Genomic DNA, 21,392 nt, shown 5'->3' on the forward strand with positions numbered 1-21,392 from the left:
GTGATTCTTTCCTTGTAGGTCTCCTCACAGACATGCTCACTGGGCACTGTTTGGGGTGCCCCTATCTGCATTCTGTGAGCTCTTTTAGTGTGATAACCTGAGGCAATCCTAATGCTCACCTCATTTATTTCCCACTTCTCAGGGATCATTGCCCTTCTTGCCCAGTATCTACTGTCTTGAAATCTGTTGCTTATGTATTTCATTTATTCTTTGGTTGTTTCCAGAATGGGGTAAAATCAATCTTTGTTAGCCCATCGTGTTCAGAAGTAGAGGTCTCTATACAATTAATTTTGACAAAACAGGGTATAAAATCAGAAATCACTCGATATCCTACTATGAAGCCAAAACTTACGAAAATTAGCTTCTGACTTATTTATTGTGAATGTAAACCATGAGGAAAATCTGTTTTATTTTCAGTTTAATTTCTAAAAGTATGCTTAGTTTTGAATTATTTTGAATGTTTCCATAAAGATGTCTTGTTTGGGGAAGCATTTTCTCAATACTTTTTGAAAAAGCCAAGCATATTAAAGTCATTAGGTGTATACATACACATACATACATACATACATGTCCTTCTCCTAACCTGTGCATTTCAAGGATATATGACAGCCTTAGGGATACCAGCAAATCCATATATGTTATTTCTACTTTTACTTGTACACATTTAATAAAACACCCTAGCAGTATCTGAATTCTAAAAATAAGAAACATTCCCAGTGGCAGAGTGATAAAGAAATTGTCCAAGGAAACACTAAGTATAGAGGGTTTTTGTCATTATGTAATATCTACATCCCTCCTTTTCTTGGTTAAAAAAAAGAGTATGTATAGAGACATGTATGACTAAGAAAGAATTCACTTAATAACTATTATAAGGAAGGTGGAAAGTTACCTGGCAGAGAAGATTATTACCTTCTGGAACAACGCAAGAAAAAAATCCCACCAGGATGAAATATTTAATATCTATTGTATTTTTTCTTCTGACTAAGATAAAATGCAGCTACTTGTTTTACACCTTAAAATCAGAATTACTCTTCCATTATTGATGGAAATAACATTTTTTTGGAATATCAGTTTGTATATTTAAACATCTAGAAGTTACTTGATGGACAGTGTTAGAAATAAAGGAATAGATTATTACCAAAGAAACAGGCAAACTAATCTAAGATCACCTAGCCACATCATCTAGAAACTTGTTAATTCCTTATGGAATCCATCACCACTTTGGATAAGAAACAGAAAATTAAGTGTCATGTTATTGAAAAGTATGTGTGTCTACACATAATTATTTTCTTAATAATTTAAGGAATGTGTTCCATAGAATAAAATTGGTCCCATTATGTGATAAAATTCATATTTAAGTAATTAACATATTTTAACATTAGTTTAACATTTAAGCATATTAACATCATTTTTAATATTTACAACTATGATAATTAAAAGTTTTTTCCAACTAAGTAATTCAGTGATATTTGCACATTCACTTAAAAGCATCTGACACCAATAATGTCAATTTGCGTTATGCTAAGCTTTCTCATTTTAGGTGAGATCATTAGAAAGGTTTTGCTTTGTTTTTTCATATAATTTTAAAAGTGATTCTGACCTTGAGGTTAGCTTTATTTATAACAGTTATTAGTTTCTGGGTTTTTTTTTTTTTATTTGCTCAGTAAACATTTACTCAATACCGAGTATGAGCCTCAGACCATACACTGATATTGATACTACAACAGAAATAAGACAGGCTATTTTTTTCTTTTAAGAAACTTCATGAAAAAGTTCATGTAGGAATCACATAGGACATGTGTTAAGAAGTAGATTCCTGGGCGCCACGTCCTACAATTCAGAATCGATTGGTCAAGGGTAAGGCTTAGAATCCTGCATGTTAACAAGATCCTTAGGTGATTCCTCCAGCCACATTTTAAAAAGATATTGCTCTAAATAATAATTGGTCAGGAACAGGGGGGAGGTTGGGCATGGACTACTGATGCTGCCATGTTTGATGCAGCTTGTGTTGAGGTCCAGTGGACATGGGTGGTTACACAGAGTTTGCCCTGTCCAAGGATTAAGGACTAAGGAAGTGAGAGAGGCCTGAACTCTAGCCTAAATTCCAACTCCTTGCTCCCCTTCCTCCCCTTCCCACAGAGTAGCCTGGCCTGCAGGGTTGAATCTGCCCAAGAAGTGCTTTGTTCTCCTTGGCCTAGAACAGCTTTAATGGAATGTAAATGACAGTTTCCAGAGGCTAATGTGATCCTGAACCCATCATACAATTTTAGAGACAGACCTAGCAACTACAATAGAAGAGATCAAGACTGTAATCTTCCAACCTAATAAGAAATTTACCCTTTAAACAATATCCACATTTATTGATTTCTAGCCACACTCAGCTCCCCAAGAGAAATCAGATGTCAAACATAATGGAGAATTTGTACTTAAACATAGTTTTGTTTGAGGCTTAGTTTGCTTCTGTCTTTATATATTATTCCTATTCCACATCAACAGTGTTGAATAAAATGCTTGTCCGTAGGTCCCCCTATGCATAAAGACAAGCTATCTTTCTAGTAAAATAATTCATTGCAAATACACACCTGTAGATAGGACACACTTCCTTTTGCTTTTGGAAAAACCTGTTATGTTGCTTTGGGAATTTTCCTGAGATTTCATCTGGAGCTTTATTTTATAGGCAAGAGTCTCTTTCCTAATAGTCAGAAGGTCTTTTCCCCTTTGTTCTCCTGCCAGTTACCCACAGTCGAAGTTGAGCCATTCATGCTATGCTTGACTCTTCCTTCTCCCTGTCGCCCATTTTCATACAACAGCTCAGGTATCAGCACCCTAAATGCGACCCTCAGCACCTTCAGCTATAACTGCAGACTTCAAATTATCCTTAAGTCCATGGCCTCCCACATATCATAGCACATCCCACCTGTCATATCTTAGTGGCTCTAACACAACAATTTTATATTCCTCCTTAGGGTGAGTTCTGAAGTTTTTTGTAACTCCTACTTTAGCTGTATCTCTCATTAGGTATATGTAATCTCTCATTATATTAGTATTACACGTATACCTCCCTGTATCTCATGGATGTGCTTCTTTAAAAATTAATGTTTAATTTATTGAATAAAAAATAAATTCCTGAAAGATTTATGAAAAAACTTAGAAGAAAAAAAATGAAAAGCTTTTTTAAGGAAAATATGACTTAAACTATGACAGATCATAGGCAACACAATTATTGGTAAGCATGGCTTTGTATTTGCCCCTTTTCTAAAAGCACTGTTGTTCTTGAAGCAGGGGGAGAGCCATGTTTTCATGGTGACCTTTAAGTCCCCATGTGTAAGGTCTCTGTTCTAACACTCTAAGAGGCTGTTTCCTGCACTGGGTCTGTTCTGAAGGAAACCAGACAGCTGCTCACCAGCGTGGCAGCAGCAGGTGCCTTTGGAAACAAAAACGCTGGATTCCCCAGTGGGTGTAATTTTATGAGCTCTGTAGAGAATTTCTTTATGGCCATTTTCTCACCTGTGCATAATATATAGTGATGACTGTGGTGAAAACCAATTCTTATAACATTTTTAGAAATCCCAAGCCTTAAGAACCACAGAAGTTAGAACCAACTAGGACTTCCTGCACCTAACCACAAACCTTCGAAAGGAGCACGTTTTGCATAATGATATTTTCAGTAATGTCTTATTTTACAGGAAAACACACTCTACCTTTATCCGTTTTAGCGATTGTTTTGCAGTATGTCCCAGATATTACAATTAAAATACACATTGGTATTGTTTTAATGCCCTCAATGACTGTAGACTGTGCAAAGAGGACACCATTGTATTCCCATTTTCCTTTAAATAATGTTCTTTAGCCCCTAATTGGCCTTTCTCTTCTATGAGGATAGTGTACCTGTTTTCCCTATAGTCTCTATGGCACATACATATATGGCCACAAAACATATATTACCTTGGCTGTATTGGCTTAATATCCCTCACTATAAATATAAAATATATAGAGAATGAGGGCATTATGCAAATGAAAGGAAGCAAAAGTAAGTTGAGTTTATAATTTATTAAAATCAAACAATCCTTGCAACCCTGAATGTTGTATTCAGTAACATCATATAACTGTACACTGATCTTTATAAAAATTCAGATAATGTCTGATTCAAAAAAACACTTGGGTGATATCCTAAATGTTTAATGATATATGAAACTTCTTGAAAAAAGTTGTAGCCACTATTGGACCCATGACACATTCTGATAGATGTCCAAAAGTAGGGCAAGCACTATGATACCTTTCCATTGAAAGTGCCAGTGTCAGCTCACTGGTGGAATTCTGCATGTTGTAGTTACAACTTCCCCAGTCCTGGAAATTTTGCTGACAGGAAGTGCAACTAGGTATGCCTCAATTGAAAAGCTAAACTGAGTCTGACGATCAGTGGCCCACAGTACTTCTTCAGGGTTCTAGAGCCCCTTTTCAGCAGAAATGAAGGTGAAGTCCGAAGAAGAAAATAGGGAAAATGTTGACTCCTCACTTCTTCCCATGAAAAAATCATAAGAAACAGTTGCAGGACTCATGAAAGGATCACACATCTTATATTTACAGGCCATAAAATAATGTGATTCATTTGAAAAAAAAATCATAGAACTTAAATGTACACTGTAATCACTAGATTACTATAATCAATATGTGATTAATATTTTTGCTTCATTTTCCATTAAGGTGACATATTTGTTTGATAATGGAGGGACCGTCTTCTTTGCTATTTTTATGGCAATATGGGGTAAGTATGTTCTTCTGTTACTTAATTGCTTGTCCTTGTTTTCTGAGGCTGTTGTGTTTCTTCACATACATACATACACACACACATACACATACACAAACACACCCTGTGTATCAATTCAACAATGAAATCTCTTGCTTTGTTTGTTTGCTTCATATATTCATGGCTTCTTTGAGAATTTAACTCTTCTGCTAATACTCTAGTCCCTAAAGCTTTGACCTTCCTATACTGAGGAGTGTGTTTTTCCTGCTGAAAGCTGGTGGTAATTATAAAAAAAAAACTGGAGCATGCTAGAATCCAAATTTATAACACTTGTACTTCTGCGTGTAGAAGTGATGCTCAGAAAATGCGTTATCTGCATAATATTTCTATATGTCTATTTTTTAACATTACACTTTACACACTTAGAGAGACAGTATCTATTCCATGTATGATTAAGCAATAATATCTAATACATAATAAGTCTTATTCTTATTTAACATCTTAAAACTGTAAAAATTATGTACAAATATATGCTTTGGCTGAGTTTTATCACCATGTTTCTCATTGACTCTTTAAAGCACCCAATTAATTGAGTCCTAAAAGAAATCAGATATGTTAAGATTCCTCACCCTTTGAAGAGAACTGATGCCATTCCTGGTTAAGAGTCAGCTTCCCTACCATTGCCCTATTGAATCCAAAGCATTGTCAGGTTGGCCATTCAAGGGGCTGACCATGTATGTGCTGAGACGGGAAAGTAAAACGTTCTATAATACAAGTCTCTCACTCCCATTATCTTAATTTCCCCAGGAGCAGAAACTCCGTATACTCTCTAAGTCAAAATTTTTAAAAATTTTCCTTCAAGAAAGTGTCCTAATTTGCCTTCAAGAAAATGCCAATATTGATGCATGCTATTAGGACAACAGGGTTAGTTAAATTATCAGGCAGGGCAAGCATCGTGAACCCTTTTAGTTTTACCTGATTCCCACAGACGTTTCGCACTAAGAGTAAAATAGACCAAAATACGAATTAAGGTTACTCAATAGATGATTCTGTAGAGCCAAAAATGATAAGAAAGGAAACCTTTTAGATGATTTATCCTCTAAGTTTCTGCTCCTAGTCTCATACTTTTATAGTTCTCCTTGGCACAGCCACATGACAGTGATCTTGCTTCAGCTTTTGGAAGATGGGCTTGTGAAAAGACTGGGGTGTAGGCGATCATTTGCCGTCAGAAGCCTTCTTCCCTTTCCTTTTATATTGAGGTACGAAGTTGAGGTATGTCATCCATAGGGATGCCGTCGCGTGCATTTTCTTGGCCTGCTGGCACAGATGAATCATTCACAGTGGAGTTGTAATAACTAGAATTCCCAAAACTCGCATCATAAGGTTCTGGTGCATTGTCTAATCGCAGAACTAAAAAAGTAACAAAAAAAATTATTTTATGGTGACAGTCTGGAAGATGCATGCTTGGGCATCTGCCAGACTATAGGAATTGTTCTAGATTTCATATGGGCTTTGCAGATACTGGTTTTGAAGTTTTAAATAAGTATATACTTTTCATGACACATTTCTTTCTAAGACTAAGAGAACAGTTTAGCTTCTGAAATAATTGTACTACTAGCAAACCAAAAATAAAGGAACTAAGGGAGAAATCATAATGAAAGTAGAGTGGTACTTTGTATGAAGAAGCACAGACAGACATATGTCTCATTGAATTTTGAGTTCAGGGCCTTGAATTTTTACTTCTGGTGTAAAAAAATAATTTTTAAATACTGGAGAGCATTAATTTTAAATCAGTGTCATTATTTTACTAAGTGTCTCAATATCTTTATGGTTGAGCCAGGGAAGATAAAGATGGAAGAAAACTCTTTGTAAAACCTTATATTTCTTTGTGATAGATCCTGGTTATCATGCACTTGGCATTCTCTGATTAATGATATGAGATTATTTTTTACTTTTTCAATGAACAGCCAATTTTTACATCCTTAATGATCTTGAATTTATTTTCAAAGAAAACTTGGTATGTGCTAGGTAAAAATAAGTACTAGACAGTGACTAATTACTAATCAGATTAGTGATTTAACTTTAATTATTAATTAATTTAATTTATTATTTAATTTAATTTAATTTATTATTATTTTATTTAATTTTAATTATTCAGTTAGGTATTCCTATGTCCTAAGTATTCTTTACCCCTTCGGTTTACAGACTGGGTGCCCAGTAATCTTACAGACTTGGGGGAGGTTTCTCAAAGCTGTCTTGAGGGAGGAAAGTAGGTGTTGTGATTGAGTTATTCCATTATGCCTTGATCACAACATCTTAGACTGCATCAGTTTGACAGACTGAGCTTTTGCATGTGATTACAGGTAAATCTGGAGTTAAAAAAAAGGTTTGGAAACCCCTGTTGTTTGAAATCTTATCCTTTAATTTTGAAAAGTACCACTTTTTATTTTATATGGATTCCTAGAAACCCCCAAAATAGAATTCAGTTAAATTTACAGTTAATGGATTTGGTTTTGAAGATGAACAATATGTCAGTCATGCTCTGAACTTAGTAAAATCAACAAGACTTTATTGACAGGATGTACCAGGGCATTTAACTATTTTTTATGGTGGCAAGAGTCCTTTGTAGAACAGAAAACATTTTTCCCCCTGAAGTATAAAAAAAAAAAAAAGACAAATCAATTATGTGCAATTATTTCATTTCTGTTCTAATCAGTATTACATTAAGAAGAAATCCAGTTCTTTATTCTTAGCAGACACATTTCTCATTTTAGATCTTACAGTTGGTCTTTTCTATCCCATGAGTGAAAAATTCCTCGTTATTGTGATTTTATGTACCCAAATATACAACTCTATAGATTCTGTTCTAGAGACTCATTAAGACAATTGATTGAGGACTCCTGCATCTGTGTAAACTTTAGAAGAACTGCAGATTGGAATAAGTCATTGTTCAAATTACTGCTGCCATGAGATCCAACAATGGCAGAAAATGTGGCTGTGCAGTTACTTGCTAACAGCACTGACCCTTTTTCCCTCAATGGCATACCATTCTCTTCCAATTCCATAGACATGTTTTAGGTTCTGGGATTTGGTTTACTTAAAACTAATTGTGATGCAATGATCCACAGCTCCATATAATTTTAAAATTCCACCCACAGGCCCATAATTATTTTGGTTATGTTCTTTGAGAAACAGAGAGTAGATCAGAATAAATCTTGCGCCTGTTTCTGCCATACAAATCTCCAGATCCCTTCTAGATAAGGTAGTGAACATTAGCATCCTCATTTCATTAAATCCACAGTGTGCGGGTGAGGTTTTGAAAGTTGTTTTTACCTGGTTCGTTTCTGTCATCGTAAAGTCGCCGATGGGAAAATGAATCCATTTTCCTTTTTCCACACAGCAAGTAGCCAACAAGACTAAGCAGTGAAGCACCCAGAATAGCACCTAAAATGGCCCCAAATACTACTCCTGTATTTTTATTTTCTAGAGGAGAAAGAAAAAATAATTAACGGATGAAGAAATAGAAAATAATTTTTCAAAGAAGAGAAATATGTACATTGGACTTTATAACAAAAAATGTTTAAACAATATTGGGTTTTTAAAAATTAGATAATAGTGATATGTTTGTGTATTTTGTGAAGTACTGAGTATTTGGGATATATTGGCAAATATACCTCCTTATAAAACCATACTTCAAATTTTTAATTATGTTTAAACACTTCTTATTTTTATAACTGTCTCTCATTCCTTTTTTAAAAACAATAGTACTGAAGTGCCATGTGTATGCTCCATTAAGATCTAATTTGTGTTGAGTGCTATATTGCTTTTAATCAACTCTGAATTTCTAATGAACGTTAATGATGAAATGAACTTTGGGCTTGTTTCTATAATAACTGAAAAGTTAAAAGCTAATGGGAGTAAGAGGGTAATAGGAAATGAATCCATAAAACCCCAACTGAAAAGGCACTATAAGGGAAGAGCAGTATATCCTAATACAGGACATTTCCCGATGCAATAAATAGACCAAAGCAAGATGTTTGCAATGTCTTCCACATTGAGAACAGATGTGTAGGTCTGAGTTTAAGGGACCCCAAAATTTTACTCTATTTCCCTTTTTACTAAGTACCTTATTTGAAGCCTGAGTTTGTTATTAACAAACTATGCAATTCTCCCTGAACTCATATTTAGTGTATTGTATTTTCAGAGTTTTTTAAAAAAAAATTCATGAGAATGTTATTAAGTGGGCAAGGAGTCTTATAAAGTGTATAATTCTAAAAAAAAAAAAAATAAAGTGTATAATTCTATATTAAAATCCATTTATAAAAACATTAACCTACACACTAGAAACCTACAGCAAAATTACTACTAAAATAAAAGCGAAACAAGGTTAACCAATTTTCTTTTGATTAAAGAACACTGGTGGACATAAGTACTCAGTATTCTTAGTATGTATATTGAATTTAGAGAGACAAAAGAAAGAGAATATTTATTAAAAATATTCCCAATGTAGGGGCGCCTGGGTGGTTTAGTCAGTTAAGCGTCTAACTCTTGGTTACAGCTCAGGTCACGTTCTCACTTTCATGAGATTGAGCCCCATGTGGGGCTCCATGCTGGGTGTGGTGCTGCTTAAGATTCTCTTTCCTTCTTCCCTGCCACGCCCTGCCGCCCTGTTCCCTCTATCTCAAAAAACAAAAACAAAACTTCTTGATGTAGTATCAGAGTATGTATGAATGAAAAGATGCATTAAAATTATAGCTAAAATGAAAATATATGTACATAAATCTATTAGCTGCAGTGCTATTATAAAGCCTAGATTTCAGAATTTAAAACTTCTATACACTACAACTTTCAAGTAGGAATTTGTATGTATGATTTAGTGTTTACATCACTAATATAATCTGGAAGTAAGTTGTATTTGGAATCATTGAATTCATGGGAGGAAAAGGAGTATTTTTTTAAAATTTCAGGGAAAGGGAAATACCATATAATTTCACTCATATGTGGAATTTAAGAAACAATTTTTTATGGTATTCATTAGGTACTAAACTAAGAATTTAGGAGGATTTATTTTGTTGAGTTTACTTACATTTTTTTAAAAAATATCAGTGTTCTGTTTTCCTATGATTGCTATGTGATATCAGATAATTTATAAATTCATTTATTTCATTCTGTTTTCACATACATATATTTCTAAAGTTCAGTTGCGTATTGTTCCTAAAAGCATGGGGCATCTCAGGCAGTTTTCTCAGATTCAGTGAAAATCATTGCCCAGTATCTTCAAAATTGTACTGCTACCTCAACCTAATAACCTACCTCTAATTTTGTCGCGCTGTCTCATCGTGTTCCCATACGTAATGACTACTGTATGCTTACTAAAGCCTGAAAACCCCTTTATTATTTCCACTGAATATCATAGTTGCCCCTCAGAAGTGTGAACCACCTGTGCTGCTGTAGTATTTTTTTTTTCAATATGGTACATTCTTTAGATGTAATCTGTATGACTTAGTTCGAGATTCAGTTTCACACAAAAGGAAAGTTAAATCCATTTATATTTACCTTCTTGGGGGTCTGATGTATTGGAGAAGATTTTTGAATTATTGGTAAACTTTAAGGTGGGCTGTAGAGTTGTTGTTTCTCGGTAGGAGGTAAACCCTATGAAGCTGTCATTGGATGTGGTGAGCCATTCATCTGGTTTTGTTACCATGGGAGTCACAGATGTGATGTTTGGTGCCGTAGGGAGGATGCTAACTGAAATGGAACTGTTGTCAGGACTTTTTATGGTATCACTGGCTGAAGACCAAGTGAACTTTTCTGAAGACATAGCAGATGTAGCTTTGGGAGGTGCTGAGACTGGAAGAGAATTTTCATTTGCTATGGATGAGTTCCAAGACAATTTAGAAACAGAGCTATGGATCAGAGGATGGCTTATGGGAGACGTGGGCATGGGTCTTGGATTCCTAGAAAAGTTGTTCGTTGATGAATTGCTGAAGACGTCTGTTGTTCCATGGTGTTTATTTAATGGGTCCCAAAGAGAGGAATTACTTGCCTCAGGATTGGAGGTTTCTCTATTTTCTTTATCTGAGCTTAAATTTCTATCACTTTCCAAAGGAACAGATTCATTTTCCATTGTTTTTGAGCCTGCTGCAATGCTTTGTGTTGTGTTTCTCTCTAGACTTTCTTTCCCATGGCTTCCAATTAATAGTAAACTAAACAAATTAGAAATCAGTAGAATTTTGGCTGAGGTCAACATTGTAGCCTTTTTTGGTATTTGTGTTATTAAGGAGAATCTGAAAAAAAGCAAATAATAAGCATCTGAATTATTAAATGATATAGTGTTTTTTTAAAGGATCTACATCTTTAAAGTAAACATCTAGAGATATAATACTGAATTGATAATGCCATACTCTTTATTCCAAAAGTTAGTTTTCTTTGGATTATATACTAAACCTAGAGTGAGTTCTATTTTCTATATAATATTTATTTCTTCTTTTTTCTAAGGAAATGCCATGCAAAAACTTTGTCAAGCCACATACCACTATTCCACTATTTCAAAGATCATTTATCTTGGGACAAGTTGAAATATTTATATGTATTTGAAATATTATATATGGATTGCTAAGTAAAATATTGTAAATATAGAGCATGTATACCTGTCTGATTCAACATATTTAAGAAAATACGGTTTTTATAAAGATACGATTTGGAATGTTTATTATGAAAATGAAGTTACTGATTATACTCTAAACATACCACTTTAAAATGAATCAGTTGGGACTTCCACTTAAAAACATTTTATTAGTACCTCATTTGAGTTATTTGAATTTTAAATTAATATCCCTTTTTTCACAATACTTTTCATGATGCCCTTCTTCCTACTAATCAAAACTGGGGAAAATCAGGAAGACTCTCAGATTTCAGGATAATCTTCCCTTATGTGCCCTTATTATATAAATGAAACATCTGTCTGGGAACATGTGTAGAAAAAATGACATAGTTAGATAGTAGCAGAGTTGAGGTTGAAACCCTGGTCCAGACCTTCAATCCAAGCATTATCATTCTGCCTCTGATATGGTACTTCTCTGTGGAAGTACCATAATTCATTGATAGGAGGATACGGGGAAAAGATCTTAAAATTAGATTTATATTAAAATTCTGACTTCTATTATGAATAACCTGTGAAAAATAATCAACATAATAAGCAGTTACTTTATTCGTCATTATAATCATACTGAAATCGCAGTGTTCTGAAGACTAAATGAAATTATATAGCTAGAAGTACTTGAACTAATACAGCCTGAAGTGTGCAGCTAGTAGACATTAACCTCCATTTTTTATTATGAAAATATAATGTTCCTGTAAGTGCCTTACATCTCAGAAAGTTTGCAACATCATCTCACTTGATCCTCACAATGATCCCTTGGGACCAAAAAAATAGATAAATAAATAACTTGCATATTCCTATTTTGCAAAGGAAGAAACAGGTTCAGAGTGGCTAGGAGACAGCTAATGAAAGGAAGAGAATGACTGAAATCCAACTCTACTGACTTCAACCTAGTTGGATGCTAAAACTTGAAAGGCTAATTGAATTTAAATTAAAAAAATAAAAATAAAATTTGAAATATCTTTAAGATAAAAAATATTCTTTTTAAAATGTTAGACTATTCCTCCCCAAACAATACAGTCTGATAACTGATTTCCTATTCTTTGAATTGGATCTTAGAGCTTATTTTTCACTAAAAGCCTCCAGGATGACCAAGATAAGAAAAGGAAGGATATGCACCGGATATTTTTAAGGTCCAGTATTACGTAGCATTTCTTAAAAGCTCTCCCAAAAATGTTTACAGTGATGGTCAACCTTAATTTTTCATTAGAGTCTGAGAAGCCTCTAAATACATCCTCTGATTTTCCTTTGGATTTAAGTGCCTCTTTCCTGCTAAATGATATCTTACATAGTGGTACAACTTAAATATATTTATAATACATCCTGATACATATTTTTCTTTCAGTTATTAGTCCATACCTGTGGATTCCTAAGGCTTTCAAAATGTAAAATCTTCCATGCCCTATGCTTATCACTTAAATAAATTCTACTTAAAAGGCAAGGCAGGGGTGCCTTGGTGGCTCAATGGTTAGATGTCTGACCCTTGGTTTTGGCTCAGGTCATGGTCATGAAATGGAAGTCTGTGCCCGGCTCCACTCTAAGTGAAAGTCTCCTTGAAGGTTCTCTCCCTCTGCCCCTCCCCACCCCCTAAAATAAATAAATCTACTGGAAGCGGACTCTGCATACTCCTGATACTCTGTTTCTTGATCTGGTAGGAATTACACAGGTATTTGTATTTGTGATATTGTCTGTTTATATTTCATTCACTTTTCTGTGATAGCCAAGCATATGGATTTAGATCCTAAAAATTGTTAACATCATTGGAAAACATATTACTACTCTGCTTTTATTAAATCAGATGTTTCACACGTTTTCTCATTTAGTTCTTACCAAAAACAAACCAACAATGAGGAAGGAATTATCAATCCTGTTTCACACATAATTAAATGGGGCATTAAAAATGTAAACAATGGGGGGAGTCTGCGTGGCCCAGTTGGTTAAGCCTTCTACTCTTGTTTTCGGCTCAGCTCATGGTATCAGTGTCGAGAGGTGGAGCCCCATGTGGGGCTCTGCACTCAGTGTAGGTTCTGCTTCAGATGCTCTCTCCCTCTCCCTTTGCCCCTCCCCCACCTCTCTCTAAAATAAATAAATTAATTGAAAAGAAAAGTGTCAAGGACACAGAGTAGTGACAGAGATCAGGTTAGGATTCAAACCTCAGCATTAAAGCTAGTCATCACCATCTGTGTAACAGAAGTTACAAAGGAATATAGAAATTGGTTACAAAGAAATATAGAATTCAGCTGCTTTTTAGAACTTCTCCCCACCAACATTTTTTTAAGCACAGCTTCTCCAAGTTTTATTATTTTACTCAAAATAGTTTATAATACCATTATTTTAAACACTGGAAAACTAGGGCCTTCTACCTTAAGTACCCCTCAAACACACTAAATACATTTTTATCCTAATTTAAGAAAACCCCAGCTATTATCTCTATGATTCTAGGTAGACCCCTTTGGCATGTAGTTTACAAATTAACAAAAGTTATCCCCAGGATCTCCAGTTCACCAACACATTATTAAACTGATACCTCACCCAGCACATTTAAAATACAATTCAATTTAGTTTGAAAATACTTCCATGCATCTTTTCAGAAAAATCTTTCTCCTGTGAACTCTGTCAAGTTCATAGCAAACATTATAGCCCTTTTCATTATTTAATTCCAGTGGTCTCATTAAATTTATGAATTGTCCTTAGCCACCCATTTTTTCATTATTATACATTTTGATTTACTTTCCCTTTGTGGTTATTTTCTCTTCCTAATGAAGTGGTCACCAGAAGGGGAAAAAATAGGCCTTAGCTGTTCTAGTTTTCTGTTACATGAGAAATGTGGTATTGAGCTTTCACTCCCTTCCCGTAATGAGAATCCACATATCAAGAGTCAGCAAAGTGAGTTTTGTTGTTCCTGATTCACTTTGTAACATTGAACCACCAATGGGATCTCTCTACCCTTCACCCAGCTTTTGATTTTAACTTGAAAACCTAAGGTATTAATACCCCAAATGAGCCAAGTGTTCTGTTACTATCTATAATTTATCTCCAGGGAAAAGAGAAAGATGGGAGAGAGGGATGATGTGTATTGTGAATAACATTTGCAGTTTATTCCAAAAACAATATAGTTATATGTACAGCTCTTGTGGAAATTGGTTTATTCCTGCTATCCTGGCCTGACAGTGGAGGATAACTTTGCTTCTGCTCCTTAGCTTCCAAGAGAAACAGGTTACACCTCTCCGCTCAGGTCCCTTCATCTTAAAGGGATAGAAGCAAAGGGAAATTGAAACCATCAGTTATTCAGAACCCCAGCCCTGGACTTTTGCTGGACAAGGACTAGGAAATTTGGGTTAAATTCAATCCTATTCTGAATTGAACACAGTATAAGCCCCAAAGGCTAATGGAGTTAGTACAGAAGCGCTGAAGGGCAATAAAAAAAATCTGTGCTCTTTCTCTTTGTACTTTCCTCTCAGCCTCTCTCCATCTCCAGAGTTTAAGTATTTAAAGTGTGTTGTATACTCATTGTGTAAATTTATGCTGGATGATGGTTGGCAAGCTTGTGTATGCCCGAGTTCATCTGTCAGCCAGGTGCACTGTGGAGGCAGACAGAAGTGGAACCAAAGAAAAAATGCAATTGTAGAAAGAGAGTATATCAAGAGAACCTGGTAGCATCGTTTCCCCTCCTGTTCTTTTTGCCCTTTTTGTCCCCTAGGTGGAAATTTGAGAGAGGAAATTTGAGGGTGTAGAGCATAGGAACAGAGCTAAGATCATTACAAACTTGAAAAACTTCTAAGATAAGAATTATTATAAAGGGAACAGAGAAAAAGGATTTCCACTCATTTTATGATATTTTAAACACAGATTCTAAGCCTTTCTGTATACATTGAACTATTTTTATTATTTGTGGTATTTAACACATTTTAAAATATACTTTCAAAGGGTGTGAGTTGCACTTTTTTTTTTTTTAAGATAATTGCTCTATGCAGAGAAAATGAACACAGTTTTCTCCTCTGTTTTTGGTGTTGACACTAAAAAGTGGTTTCACATTATGACTTTTGTAGGGAGGACTGTAGAAAGTGGTAAGAGAAACACAACAACCCCGGCCATTAAAGGAAGCAAGTCCAGACTCTCCACATAATTTTGCTTGCCCTTAAATGCATAGAGTCATTATTCTGCCCAGCCTTCTTGTTATAACTGAGTCATACCCATTTTATATCAAGCTTTAAAAATAAGGAGGTACCCTGGTTTGTATCAGGTAATCAACCTATGCAGGGGAAGAGAAATGCTAGTTATTGGCAAGTCAAACAAAATCCAAGCTTTTAAATTATAACATTAGTTCAGTGCACTGAGGGGTACTATAAAAACATGTTTCTGCAGCAAAATAACTAAAAAGAACATAGAATGTGCTAGTTCTCTTTCAGTTGCTTTTGCTTGTTTTTTTTTTTTATTATAGATCTCAGGCTACAGGTTAACACAGATGGGTTTTATTTTTCTTCATCATAGGAAATTCAGTCTGTCATTAGCCTATATCCCAGGCAGACCGTGGGTGTTACTCTTGAGTGGCCTTCACAATCTTGAACAGGATATTGCTTTTCCTAAATGAAAGAACTGTAATAAGTGAGGACATAATGAACTATGCTTCTAGAAATGCCTCTTTTAATAAGAGGGTTTTGAAAGGATGAGAACACTTAGAAGCCAGAAAGGAGGATTGTACCTGAGGAATGCAGGCATATCATTTCACTTTTATTTGACTTAAAAAGAAAGGAAAGACAAGGCTTTCTTTCAGGGGGGAAAAAAACTTCTAGTTGCAAACATAATTCTCATTAAAAGACTCTGGGGTATGCAGGAATTCAGGAAAAATATAGAATGTCATATTCCCTGCTAATTTGAGCATTGTTAGTCATAATCTTCATACTGAAATAATTAGGTGGAAGAGCATCAAACTTAGAAAGAAAAACTGTCTGCAGAATATTCTAGACCTAGACTCCCAAGCATGGAGTTTTCAGCCTTCTATTATATTTTACTGTCTGTAGAAAATGCCTCAATGGATAAAATAGAAAGTGCCAAACAGTAAATCAACATCCATTTAATTAAAGAAGCTTTACCTCACCACAAACTGAAAATAATTTTAAGAAACATGATCCACACCTTCATTCCATAAGATGTGTTTCATAGCAACTGACTTGGCCATTAAGATTTCCAGTGAGCATCAGATGTACACACATACCACACTAAGTGAAATAGTTACATACACAACATTTTGTCAATTTTTTGATTAATAAAATCTTTGGAAGAGATGTACAGAAGCTGGTAATTCATTGTATTCAAAGATTGTTTTCCAAAAACTGTCATATTCTAATACTTTTGCAAAATTCTTAAAGCCTAAAAGCATAATTTAAATCTAAATAATCAATTCATATTAATGTCATTTCCACTTTAAATATCGTGAAACTTAGATACTAAGATCTGACTTAAGGCAACTCTCTCTTGTAGTCATGTACATTTTAAGTAAGGTTTTTATTTAACTCTCCAGCTGGTTTCATCATTGAGCAAATCTGGCAGTAATTCCTAAGCTAAGCTAAGTCACTTAGTGCAAATGCTCATTTTGTAGGTAATTACTTAATGAAACAACTACCTGTTTTTATAAGGGTCTCCGTAGCTACTTGCCAGGCAGTCCTGTCAAAGAGTTGATCCTACTTTGATTCTTTTTGGCAAATAAAAGAGAGCCAGAGACAGAGAGGGAAGGAGAAAGGGAAAGAGAGGGGAAAAAAAAAAAAAAAGAAAGGGGAGAGAGAGAAAGAGAAAGAGAGAGAAGGGAGGGAGAGAGAGGGCGAGCGGGAGGGAGAGAGCGAGCGAGCGAGAGAGAGCTGGGATCCTAGGTAACCCAGTCCACACTCACCTTCAGGTTCTGGATGTATTTACAAACAGGAACTGAAATACCACAGACAGCTGTCCTGGCTGGAATGAGTCTGCCGAGCATTAGAGAAAGCAGATGGGTTAAGTATGACAATGTCCCACTGAGCAGGAGGGTGTCAGAGAAACAAAATTAGGTGGAGCTGGCCAAATCTTGCTTGTGTAATAGAGCACCCAAGAACCTGACTGACCTGCTTCTCAGCTGTCAGCGTGAAGATATCACCTCATTCAGACCTTAAAAAAAAAGAAAAAAAGAAAGAAAAGTCCAACCCTCCAGGTTTCATAGGTTGATCGTTTTGACTTTGGGGCAGGCTAGTTCTCTTGAGCAGTGGAAGAACAAGGGGCATCCATTTCCTGCCCTAAATGAAGAAAAAAAAAAAAAAAAGGACAAAGACTTTGGTAATGTTCCTTGGCGTATCCAGAATTTCTGGCACATGCTGGATTCGCCCTTTGCAGGTGAGGAAACCAAAATGACTCACGCCCTGCACCTGTTACTCCGTGTGAGCCCCATGTCATTCTCCTACATCATCAACAAACCTGCCTTTCCCATAGTAGGATGCCCTTTGTATACCAAAAACTGAATGGAGAAAACGCACTGGTGAGGGGTCTTATCTGCAGTCCACTGAAATCAATTTTATAGAAAGTCACACTTCACACAAAGTGAATTAATGTGTATTGGCCTCCTTGAGAAAGCTGTGAAGCGTTCAGTTAGAAATAATCACCAGGATTGAGAGGGGCTTTCTTGCTGATTTTCAGGAGTTTGGGGAGTTACTAGGACCTGTGTGAGAATGGCCACATGATCCAGAGTAATTCTGAGAGCCTTCTCAATTAAGTAGTTTCCATCCCATGTTCTCTTTGCTTTTACTCTCAGTTTAGAAGCTGGAGAGTTTCACAAGTGCCCAGGTAATGCCTGATTAAATACTGGAGTTGAATAACAACCTGGCAGGCTTCCTTCACTTCCTTCCATGGCTTATGAAAGGGAGCAGAGTGAAACTGCACTTTCTGGGATATTCTGCACACCAGTATTTGGGGACTGGCGCCAAGGCCCGTTGAGCTCAGTACATCTGAGGTACACACTTAGTTTCTGTTGTGCAAGGAGATAGCTTTCCAGCTGCTGGGAGTGAAAATGAAACTTTAGCTAATGTACAGGACCTTCAAACTGAATGTAAAGAATCTGCCCAGTTAATTGGCTTCAGGAAAGAACAAGGTAATGTGTGGTTTTAAATGTTCTGAGGTCCTAAGGGCCTTTTCAGAGTATGATTAGAAATTAAGCCAACCCCTAAAAAAGTGTTTACTCAAAGGATATGTCATCTGTATCTGTACTGGTATGAAGAAAAGCAAGTTGAATTTAATCAAACAACTGGTTACTGAGCAATGGCTTCATAGAATTCAATTGGTTATTTTCAGGTTAGTCAGTTATTAGGAAAAATTCCAGCTGACAAAATATTTTTTTCTACTTAGAGATCTGAACATGACTTGGCCAGGTAAGGTGTGCCATGCCCTTAGGGATTTTCCTAGATATGTGTATGAATATCATTACCACTTTCTGACTTGACTATGGTAATTAGGGCCTCTGCCAGGCATGGAAATTACAAGGTACTGTCGCTACAATTCTCTTCTTTCACTGTGTAGGAGACGAATCTTATCTCCCATGAACCCCTTTTCTGGAGACTCTACCTGTGGCCTCAGACTCCCCTTCATCACTGCCCTCCTGATAACCATAACCAATTGGTTAGAAATGACCCTAGAGATAAACCTTTTTTATCCTCCCTGTCATGAGCACATCTGGAAATAAAGTCATAAAATAAGAAGTATTCATGCATTTAATGCCTCAGTGTTTACTTAGCCCACTTACTTGTGATCACAAGTCTTTGTGAAATCACCTGAGTTGGAGTTAAAAAGTAATTTCTTGGGGCACCTGGGTGGCTCAGTGGGTTAAACATCTGCCTTCAGCTCAGGTCATGATTCCAGGGTCCTGGGATCAAGCCCCATGTCAGGGTCTCTGCTCAGTGGAGAACCTGCTTCTCCCTCTCCCTCTGCCTGCTGCCCCCACTGCTTGTGCTCCCTCTCTCCTCAAATACATAAATAAAATCTTTAAAAAAAAAGAAGTAATTTCTTGCCAAACAAAGAAACCTCAGTGAGATACATTCCCAAGTATATACCATGTTCTAGGTAAGATCAATTCCGTGTTGGCCCTTTATTCCTCCAAAGTCACTCAACAATAAGGGACAACTAGCTGGCAGTTTAGTCAGCCAGGCTAGCTGAAATGACATGTGGTACATGCCTGCCTAACTATTTTGTACTTACCTACGATGGTACCTTTCATCGGGCCCTCTCCAATTGCTTTACACCTAGCAAGTCTCATAATACTTATTGGAAGAAGCAATAATTTCTCTTTGTCTGAAAGGTGGAACTGACAACAAGTAGAGTTACCAGAACATGAAGTTACATTATTGTCACTGATGGATTTGAAAATACAACCAGAATGTAACTTGGGACCGTGCCTCAAGTAAAATTAAAACATTGTTCTGGATCCAAAATGGTATCCCTTGTATACAAATCCTATAGCGTCACATGCCTGATGCTGATGCTATATATCGGGAATTTGTTTGCCATAGATCAAATCCATTAATAGCTGGTTTCATGTTTTATCTCCCCACAGGAGCATGGGCACTTTAAGAAACAAATATTTGATTAATAATAAAGCAAATAACATGGTTGTATTATTTGAGGATAATTTAATGGTATTCTTCAGGAATACAGTAAAATTGATAGCTGGAAAAATTCCTTATGGCTGATAACATTTGTTTCAGTATTCTGTGAGAAGAGAAATAGATTATTCTCATGAGTGCCAACCATTGTTTAACATAGCTTATCTTTTTTCCTAAGTCACGTGGTATTATAATATGGTCATCTTTAACAAAATGGTCGTCATTTAACAATAACATTATGAAAAGATTAAGTGCTCCATTTTGTTGCTAAGGACATTCTACAACAATGCCCTTTGTTAGGTACAAGTTGTGACATAGCATTTACATGTATGCAGGTGTGCATGCTTGGATGCACACCTACATAAAATGGGGAGCTAAGGAAGGTTGTAAAAACCTGATTTAATAAAACATGATAAATCACATACAAACTTTAATTCAGCTGTAGTTCAGAGAAGCAAACAACATAACTATAACAAAACATGTTGCATTCTTATCTACACGTTATGTGAAGATGTTTGCTTTGTAAATATCCTCATAAAGACAAAGGATTAACATAGAGTTGTTGCTGAAACCTCTCACTATAGCAAGAAGTAACACGTATCCATGGATACGTGAACCAACTGAAAAATAGTCAAAAAGCCCATTGATATCCTTAAGAGAGGTGTTTTTAATAAAAATATTAGGCTTCACGTTTAATATCTGTTAAATTTTGGTATAAATTTTCTTGTTTTGTTAATAATAATGACAACTCAATCCAGATGTTTAAAAAGAGCCTCATGGTCAAAGAAATTTTAAAAATTATTTTAATTTCTTATGACTAGTTTTATTTTCTAATTTTTTTGTTAGCAGTAGGAGAAGATAAATACTTTCAGACAAAAGGATATTATTCTGAGGTAGAAACAATAGAAGCAACAATAAAAGAAACAATAGAAGTAGATTTAAAGATAAAATGAAACAACTTAAATTTTACAATAGTAAGATCTTATAGCAAGTGTATTTTAAAGGGATATGAGTTAAGTATAAAAGACTAATATGAAAGTTTTATTTTAAAATGTCAGTTTTTTGTAATGTGCTGGAAATCACATCTTTGGCAAATATTTACATATATGATAAAAAAATTTGGATGTTCTTATAAAATTATACAAAAGGATAAACAATTTTACAAAGGGATTTTAAAGCTTATACTAAAATTTTGAAGACCACTGATTCTAGTATATGTGCTGCCGAAGCGAGCACAAGACCACTGATTCTAAATGATGCTTAAGCTTCAAGTTGTTCATAGATACAGAATATTTTATTGGGCATTTTTCTGTGCTAATTAGGTCCTGACACTATAGGAGTTCCCTATGCCTTTTTATCTCCCCTTCCAGTT

At 35.5% G+C, this 21,392-nt stretch overlaps 2 protein-coding genes across 7 annotated transcripts in view; one reads left to right on the top strand and one right to left on the bottom strand.

Annotated features, from left to right (window-relative positions):
- The window catches only part of ANO3 (anoctamin 3), a 419,176-nt gene that overhangs the window by 342,760 nt on the left and 55,024 nt on the right, over positions 1-21,392 (top strand). For all 6 annotated transcript variants that reach the window (XM_047690759.1, XM_047690760.1, XM_047690765.1 and 3 more), the window contains one exon: positions 4,705-4,765. In XM_047690759.1, the coding sequence (XP_047546715.1) occupies positions 4,705-4,765 (61 nt within the window). The remainder of the gene's footprint in view (positions 1-4,704; positions 4,766-21,392) is intronic.
- On the bottom strand, positions 3,295-17,529 carry MUC15 (mucin 15, cell surface associated). The gene is made up of 4 exons (XM_047690768.1): positions 17,296-17,529; positions 10,304-11,034; positions 8,081-8,230; positions 3,295-6,157 (listed from the first exon to the last, which is right to left on the bottom strand). The coding sequence occupies exons 2-4, from the start codon at positions 10,995-10,997 to the stop codon at positions 5,997-5,999; spliced, it is 1,005 nt and encodes a 334-aa protein (XP_047546724.1). The 5' UTR covers positions 10,998-11,034; positions 17,296-17,529; the 3' UTR covers positions 3,295-5,996.

The sequence above is a fragment of the Lutra lutra genome, chromosome 10, assembly GCF_902655055.1.
Source record: "Lutra lutra chromosome 10, mLutLut1.2, whole genome shotgun sequence".
NCBI classification, from domain to species: domain Eukaryota; kingdom Metazoa; phylum Chordata; class Mammalia; order Carnivora; family Mustelidae; genus Lutra; species Lutra lutra.

What these genes read in the sequence shown, in the direction of transcription:
- MUC15 (XM_047690768.1), bottom strand. Translation starts at nt 10,997, where the DNA reads ATGTTGACCTCAGCCAAAATTCTACTGATTTCTAATTTGTTTAGTTTA. An exon ending in TACATCAGACCCCCAAGAAG is followed by an intron (nt 8,231 to 10,303) that starts GTAAATATAAAT and finishes TTTCTCCTCTAG; the next exon opens with AAAATAAAAATACAGGAGTA. An exon ending in CGATGACAGAAACGAACCAG is followed by an intron (nt 6,158 to 8,080) that starts GTAAAAACAACT and finishes TTACTTTTTTAG; the next exon opens with TTCTGCGATTAGACAATGCA.